Genomic DNA, 8,753 nt, shown 5'->3' on the forward strand with positions numbered 1-8,753 from the left:
GGCATGTTGTTTCCTGGGCGGCAGGCTGGGGTCTCTCTCCTCCTTTCTCTTCCTGTCTATCTGCTTGGATTTCTGCCTGCCTCTAAGTTGCCTTGCCATAGGCCAATGCAGCTTTATTTATCAACCAATCAGAGCAACACATATTCACAGCATAAAGAAAGACATTCCACAGCAGGGTGGTGGTGGGCACTGGGCATTGTGTTGGGTGTGGTGGCACAGTCCTTTATTCTCAGAATTTGGGAGGCAGAGGCAGGTGGATCTCTGAATTCAGGCTAGTCTGGTCTATAGCAAATTCCAGGAATTCCAGGCCAGCCAGGGCTACCTAGTGAGACTGTCTGAAAAAGCAAATGGAGTTCAAGGGAAGATACTTAAGCTGCAGATGTCCAGCCCCGTGGCAGAGTGAGTTTGACCCTCAGGTTCAGGGGCCAACTTGAGCATGGTGTTTGGGAAGAACAAAGACGGAAGCTTTGTTCACTTTAGGAAACTTCTAAAAACACCTTGGGCTTTGGCTTGCATAGGCCAGTGGTCTTTAGCGGCAACTGTGCCCTCTCAGCTAAATACATTTCAGAGAGATGGTTGTTCATTTTCTTCCCAAGACAAGTAGTTTTTCCAGTCAGGGTGGGTGCGCAGCTTGAGAAGGGAACACTGGCTCTGACTGTCCCTTGTCTGTCCCCAGTTCTGTTTTGAGAATGTGAAGTACATGCAGTTGCAAACGGAGTCCTTCACGATCCATAATGGCCAAGTACCCTGTCAGTTTGAGTTCATCAACAAGCCTGATGAAGAATCTTACTGTAAGCAGTGGCTGACTGCCAAACCCAGCAAAGGCTTCCTCCTGCCAGGTAACTCGGCTCTCCCTAGGCTTGCCTTCTATGCCCTGCCTGGCCTTTTCATTTTCCTACATAGGCTTTTTTGCTTCTGAATGCCTTATTCCTGGCCAGAAACTTTTCTTGTTTTGCTTTGTCTTGTTTTGTTTTGTTTTTGAGATAGAGTCTCTCCATCATGTAGCCGTGGCTGTCCTGGAACTCACTGTGTAGGCCAAGGTGGCCTCACAGAGATCTGCCGGCCTCTGCTGGCTCTAAGCTTTTTTTCCCCAAACCCCTGTAGCCGAACTCAGCCATATATAAAATGTAAAGTGCTGAGGGGCGTGTGTTCTGTTTCAAGAACATTGTAGTCACGGAGTTGTGGGATTATGGCAGGTGCTGCTACTTTCGGGGCTATCTCTACTGCCTGTCTTGTTGTAATCAGTGCCCAGGTATCTGGTGGAAAAAAAATAAAAAGGGTAGGAAAGGACATGACTGTTCCTAGGTATGATGGAGCAGAAAGTTTATTATAAATAAAAAGGAAGAGCGCATGTAGAGGTAGTGACAGCTGGGAGAATCCAGAGTGGACATGACCAGACTGAGCTGGGCCATGTGGGGAGAGGGGAGGAAAGGGGAGAGAGGGGAACCAGGTGTAGCAGCCAGGAGGCCAGAGGCACAAAAGAGGCGGGCAACCAGAATGTCTGGATTACATAGGGAAGAGCCTCTGGGGGAAGGGCAGCCCAGCCCCTGGGCTGGAGAATTCAGGGTAGAGGGTGGGGTATACCAGCTATCCCCTGTAACAGGTAGGGACTGAGGGATGCTGGGAGAATCTGGTGGTCAGGTCCTCTTTGGTATGTTAAATAGGCACCTCAGCCATTTGTCCCAGGGTTTGAGACTTAACAGTATCCACCCTTGTGGAGAGAGAAAGATAATGGGTAGTAATCTAGAAATGGTAACAGGCCCCCAGAATGTAACATCCCCATTCTGCAGCTGGAAGCTGGGGGGTGGGGGTGGGGTGGGGGGGTGGGGGGGTGGGGGGGTGGCTCTAATTTCAGCACTCGGTAGGCAGAGCCAGGCAGATTTCTGTGAGTTCGAGGCCAGCCTGGTCTACAGAGTGAGATCCAGGAAAGGTGCAAAGCTACACAGAGAAACCCTGTCTCAAAAAAAAAAAAAAATCTGCAGCTAGAGAATTCAGAGTGTTTCCTGGCTAGTTCCCAGGTGATAGCCTCCCTGGATCTTTGAAGGGGCACACGTTTTCATCTTACGTGGTCGAGGGCTGGTCCTTTGATCCATGCCTTCTTACCAGATTCGTTCTCCTAGTTTAGGGCCTGCTACTTGAGTTTCTTGCATCTGTCTCTGGCTTACATGTGTTGTCTTCGCATTTCCAGGCTGGACTGTGCACAGTGTGTGCTTCCACGGTGCGAGCTCACAGGTCCTTGTCAATGGATACCTTTTGTTTCTTTCCTAGCCTTTCGGCCTGCCTCTCTTCCCTCCTGCCTTTTCCTCTTTCTCTTGACTGCTCCCTCGCTGACGTTACTTTTAAACTTTTTCTGTAGATTCTCACGTTGAGATTGAATTGGAGCTCTTTGTAAATAAGGCTACGGCCACAAAACTCAACTCAGGCAAAGACAAAATTGAAGACATTCTGGTTTTGCACTTGGACCGGGGAAAGGATTACTTTTTGTCTGTGTCTGGGAACTACCTGCCCAGCTGTTTCGGGTCTCCCATTCATACACTGTGCTACATGAGGGAGCCAATCTTAGACCTACCACTGGATACTGTTAGCAAGCTGGTGAGTAACAGACCCTGACGAAATATCCAATAGTCGTCAGCTTAGGGCAAACACTCTATTTCTGTATCCACCTTCCAGGATGTAAGGTTTTTGCAGGCTCCCAGAGTTTGCTTAGTATCAGTGTAACAAGCCCCTCCCACCCCCAAAATGACAGTGAGTTGTCTCTCATGACTCTTGCTTTTTTCTGCTGGTCCAAGACTCACTAGTGCTAATGGAATCAGGCCGCAACTGTGTTGGCCACCATGTTGAAGGTAGCCTCTCTTGCCTGCCTCAGTTTTGGTTGCCCTCTGGCCTCTGCACACGGCCCTCAGCTTTCAGGAAGTGAGCTCAAGCTTCTGCAGGTAGAGGCAAGAACAAGAGACAAGCTCAGGCCTTCCATGGCATGGCTGATGAAGCCCAGAGTCCCACTTCTGCCTTGCTGGGTGGTTTGGAGCAAGTTGTGAAGCCAGCCCAGATCCCAGCATAGAGAGACTCCACCTCCTGCTGTGGACAGCCACTGAAGATGGCCACACTCTCCAGTCTTGATTTCATCCCTGTGCATGTGTTAGAGCAGCAAGTGACAGTAACAAAATTCCATAGACTGGCGCTTTATGAAGAAAAGAAGTGTTGTATTCACAGTTTGAGAGGCTGAAGTATACAGTAAAGATCACCGATGACTTGTTTGAATGAGGGCCCACTTGGTTCCTAGAGATGGCCGTCTCGGGGTCCTCATATGTCAGGAGTGGGAGACTCTTGCTTTTCTTACTGCACCCCAATCCCATTTGTGACCACATAGCCCTCATGACCAACTACCTCCCAAAGGCCCCACTTCCAGATACCATCACATTGGTGACTGAGATTCGTTATGGTAATCTGGGTAGGATGGAGGAGATGCATGGCATAAACATTCAGTGTCTAGCAAGCAGTGCAACAGAGAAACTTAGCCATGACTGTCACCTGGGGGCTGAGAGATATCTCAGCTGATAAAGTGCTTTCCATGTAAGTGTGAGAACTTGAGTTCAATTCCCCAGAACCCACATAAAAGGTACATGTCTGCCAGGCGGTGGTGGCGCACGCCTTTAATCCCAGCACTCAGGAGGCAGAGGCAGTGGATCTGTGTGAGTTCCAGGCCAGCTTGGTCTACAGAGTGAGTTCCAGGATAGCAAAGGCTACACAGAGAAACCCTGTCTTGAAAAAACCAAAAGAAAAAAAAAAAAAAAAAAAAAAAAAAAAAGGGGACATGTCTGTGATCCCAGCTCTGGGAGATGGAGACAGGTGACCATGGGAACCCATTGGCTAGGCATTCTAGACTAATTGGAAAGATCCAGGTTCAGTGAGAGATCCCTGTCTCAAAGAACAAGTGGAAATCAACTAAAGAAGACACTCAGTATTGACCTCTGGCCACCACCACATGCATTTGTACATCCATACACACACACACACACACACACACACACACACACACACACAAACCAAACAGACAAATAATAATAGCCATCTGGCAGGTTATCCTAAAATAAGTTTGCTAAGACCACATGCATTTGTACATCCATACACACACACACACACACACACACACACACACACACACACCAAACAGACAAATAAATAAATAATGGCCATCTGGCAGGTTATCCTAAAATAAGTTTGCTAAGAACCACAGGCTCCTGTGGCGACCATCCTAACACAAGGGAACAAGTTTGGCACAAATTTAGGTAATTTGTACACTTTTGTCTTAGAACGCATATTTTCAGTTAGGGACTCTGTTAGTTAATGTGGATGAAAACAAACCCGGTGAAGGAGAGCAATTTGTCACAGGTCACGTGGGGAGCGGCAGTGGCCCTGGAGCTTGGGCTCACAAGTGTGTGCTCTTTCCTCACTGGATCACACCGCCTCTCTGGTTCTAACAGTGGGATGCTGGAAGAACTTTCTTCTGTGAAGTTAGGGCATATCCTACCCCACTCATTGAAACTGCTTGCTCTAAGAACTCTTCCCATCCTTAGAAACCACCTTTGGTCACCCAGTTGTACCACCTGATCTCCTTGTTTATTTTTATTTCTTGCCTCTGCAATGTTGGGGTTAGTGGCACTGAAGAAGCTTCCCTTTCTGTTTGCTGTCCCCACATTGTGCATTTTCCTGAAGTTCCACCTCGTCATGACTTGTCATGATTTTTCTTTCTTTGGAGACCTTGATGCCATTGCAGTCTGCAGATGACAGGAACCAGCTGGAGAACCCCATGGAAATCCCCAAAGAACTCTGGATGATGGTCGATTACCTGTATAGAAATGCTCTCCAGCAGGTAGGTTGGAGTTAAGGCAGTCAGAGAGGTCGATAACTTTTGTGTGGAAACCTTTTGTCCCAGGGAATCTGTGGAGAATTGTTCTGCCCCCAGGGAGGACTCCAGTGCATGTTTGGTACTTGACCTTGGCTCCCCCCAGGGAGGACTCCAGTGCATGTTTGGTACTTGACCTTGGCTCCCCACTGGGAGGCAGAGCAGCCTTGCCAGTTCTGTGTTTCTTCATCTGGCCTCTCAGTGTCCCCAGAGACGGACTTCTGAATGCCACCTGGGAGGTCACTTTGATGTCTTTTGCAGGAGCTCTCACCTGTTTCTGGGAATGAGGGGGTAGGGTGGGGCTCCCTTGTTGACATTTCAGACAGAGGACAGGTGGAACCCCCATGCCGTGAATCTGGAGGGTTGATTTTTGGAGAGACTGAGTCAGGCTTTCTGGGATCCGTTGGTCAGTTTGATTGACTTGGCTATACGTTTGTGAGGTCCAGGCTCCAAAGCCAGGCACGGAAGAAGGTCACAGGAGGCTGGTGACTGGAGGAGGATGAGGGGAATCATAGACAATTAAGATACATTTTATAAGCCGGGCGGTGGTGGCGCACGCCTTTAATCCCAGCACTCGGGAGGCAGAGCCAGGCGGATCTCTGTGAGTTCGAGGCCAGCCTGGTCTACAAAGCGAGTTCCAGGAAAGGCGCAAAGCTACACAGAGAAACCCTGTCTCAAAAAACCAAAAAAAAAAAAAAAAAAAAAAGATACATTTTATTCAGCACCACACAGGCCACTAGTCAGGCTGACACTGACAGGCACCCAGGCACAGGACATCACACAGGCCCCACACATGCTGGACAGAGGGAGGCACAGAGGCAGGCTGGTAAAGGCAAAGGCTCTTGCCTCTGACCTCTGACCTCAAAGCCATGTTTATAGAAATTTTAATCTTGCAGCAAAATACATTCATATTCTCCTTTCCTCTCTGTCTCTCTCCCCTTACTCTTCTCCTCCACCCTTCCTTCTCCCCCTCCCTCTCCCTCTCCTCTCCCTTCTTCCTTGCCCTACACTCTAGTGCTGGGGACTATACTAAGGCCTCATGCATGTTAATTAGGCAAGAGCTCTAACAACTGAACTGCATTCCCAGCTGCGTTCCCAGGTTTTGAGATAGTAGTTCACTATATAGCCCAAGCTAATGGCAAACTCACAGCCCCAGACTAGTTTTGAGCTCATGATCCTCTTGCCTCAGCCTTCTGTATGCTGGGACTGGGACTCCATCATGTCTGGGTTTTTTTTTTCATTTTCCCACTCACACTGGTGTTGCTGTATACCAAGTTGTGTTCTGTTTATCCCATCGCTTCATTTAACTTTCATAGCAACTTTTGGAGGACACAGATGCCCTGAAAGGTGAATAACTTACTCCCAAGCTGATTAATACACAATAATGGGCTTTCTTTTTAAAAACTGAATTTTTAAATATACATATGTCATTGTATATGTATACTTTATTATTATTATTATTATTACTATTATTACTATTATTATTATTATTATTATTATTATTATTATTTTGGCCATGCAATTGTTGGAACCCTGGGCCTTAGCCCTCTACCACTGAGCTCATTCCCAGGCCTCAGAATTCACTTTTTTTTTTTTTTTTTTTTTTGTTTTTTGTTTTGTTTTTTGTTTTTCGAGACTTGGTTTCTCTGTGTAGCTTTGCACCTTTCCTGGAACTCAATTGGTAGCCCAGGCTGGCCTCGAACTCACAGAGATCCGCCTGGCTCTGCCTCCCGAATGCTGGGATTAAAGGCGTGCACCACCACCGCCCGGCAGAATTCACTTTTATAAGAGGTCTGTCTTCTCTGTAGATCTTTCAAATGTAACTTGTAAGCAATATATGTAATATTTTTATTATTAATAGTTACATTATGTTGAGTTGCTTTATGAAACAAATGAATCCAAAGTATCTTGAGACTAATGGAATGATGTTTACTGACATTTTTATTTGCATAAGGTCTGAGGGATCTTTTTGCCCCCATCTCTTTTTTGTTGTTGTTGTTGTTTGTTTTGGTTGAGGATCAAAGTAGCTTTTCAGTCTTACACATGGCATGTTTCTCATAACACTGTTGGACACATACTCTGTGTGACTTTTCTCTTACCCTGGATCTTGTCTTGTATAGCGGGGCCTACCCACAGCTTTATAATGCATGCATGCCTAGTGACCTCTAGTGAAGCCATGCCTAACAAGGCCTGAAGATGAATTAGTCACATCAGCCTAAGTCACATTGTCCACCAGGGTGATTGGGAGTTCTCACTGCACAGCTGCAGTTTGGACTCTGGTGATATGGGTGAATAAGTCAGGAAATCACTGCCAGTTTTCTGGGGAAATAACTGTTTTGTGGCTTTCTTCCCTCTTGCAGGAAGATCTGTTTCAGCAGCCAGGCCTGAGGCCGGAATTTGAGCATATAAGGGACTGTTTGGACACTGGAATGATTGATAACCTCTGTATCCTTCAGAAATGTGTGTGTGTGTGAGAGAGAATATGAGAGCTTTTAAAAGAGGAAGAATCCTATCTCAAAGCCCGGAGTCTGAAACTGTGACCTTGGCTAACAGGCTCTACCTAATAAGAGCCTGCTCAGAGAGGACATTACGGCTTTAAGCAGTCAGGGTGGCGGGAACTGAGGAGAGCCTGACTCCCCTGACAAACAGCATGATGCCTTCGAGATGTGGGCTGGCATCCTAGCACTGAGGAGAGCCTGACTGAGCAGGCAGCCCTTCTGGCACATGCTTGTCCCTGGGCCTTCCCTATCCCTGGGCAGCACCATCACCTGCTCCTTAACAATGGGCCAAAGGCGCTAACAACCACTCCGTGGCCGAAGCCTTGCTGCTTTTCCTAGAGAGCCTGCCAGAGCCCGTCGTCTGTTACAGTGCCTACCATAGCTGCTTGGAGTGTTCTGGCAACTACACAGCCAGCAGACAGGTGAGGGGAAGCACCGAGCATCGGCGTGCGCTGTAGCTAGCCCTGGGCAGGTGGAGCCTGCCAGAACAGAGCAGAACAGCCCCTCCAGTGCAGTGGCTTGGAAAATGAATATCTTGCCTTCTCCCGCAGTGCCCTGGAAGATTACCATCTTTCTTTCTCAAGCCTGCTCTTCCTCTCATGTCCCTTTGGCTTTTAATAGCATCGCCCTTAGTTCCAGTGACTCAACCCTGAAACCTGAGTCATTTCTGATTCCTCCCTCTCCTCGCCTCCCACGGGCCCAGTCCCATTGATCTGTCACTTTCCCACTCTCCCGACGTCACTCTGCTGACGTGGTCCTGTGCTCTGTGTTAATGCGCTCCCTCTGTTCTCCGTTTTGCATGGTACAGTTAGATCGTGAACTTAATGGTGCCGTCCTATTGGACAAAGTCATACTTACCTCTTTGTTCACTGTTAGTTAATGATCCCCCCGCCTCTGTGAGATAGGGTCTCCTGTGACTCTGTCTGGCCTGGAATTCAGTGTGGTCCAGATTGACCTCAAATTCACTATCCTTCTGCCTCAGCTTTCCAAGTGCTGGGCTCACAGGTGTGCATCACCACACCCAACTTAATTGATAGAATAATGTACAACAGTTGCCATCAGTACAGGTTCCAGAACCTTCGCTCATATCCACTGAGTCTGAGTATCTTCTGGAACCTATCTTTTCCTCCAGCTCCCTGGTTGATTCTGCTGTGCAGATATGTGGGCTATTCACTGGATTCCTGCCTGGATAACCCTTCCAGGCGTAGGGCCTGTGCAGCCAGGATATCCCTGCCAACATTGATGTCTCTTGTTATCCCTGCTTGTCATCTTGCTTTCTCTTGCCTTCTGTGCCCCCAATACCCCAGTCCTCACTGCTACAAGTCTAATATTATCTTCTTTTCAAGACCCAA

At 47.8% G+C, this 8,753-nt stretch overlaps 1 protein-coding gene across 1 annotated transcript in view; it reads left to right on the plus strand.

Annotated features, from left to right (window-relative positions):
* Inpp5b (inositol polyphosphate-5-phosphatase B) overlaps positions 1-8,753 on the plus strand; it is a 73,547-nt gene that overhangs the window by 58,140 nt on the left and 6,654 nt on the right. Inside the window, 5 exon segments of the mRNA XM_059254936.1 lie at positions 677-839; positions 2,357-2,592; positions 4,757-4,870; positions 7,264-7,348; positions 7,696-7,823. Of these exon segments, the coding sequence (XP_059110919.1) occupies positions 677-839; positions 2,357-2,592; positions 4,757-4,870; positions 7,264-7,348; positions 7,696-7,823 (726 nt within the window).

The sequence above is a fragment of the Peromyscus eremicus genome, chromosome 2 (assembly GCF_949786415.1).
Source record: "Peromyscus eremicus chromosome 2, PerEre_H2_v1, whole genome shotgun sequence".
In the NCBI taxonomy this organism is placed as follows: domain Eukaryota; kingdom Metazoa; phylum Chordata; class Mammalia; order Rodentia; family Cricetidae; genus Peromyscus; species Peromyscus eremicus.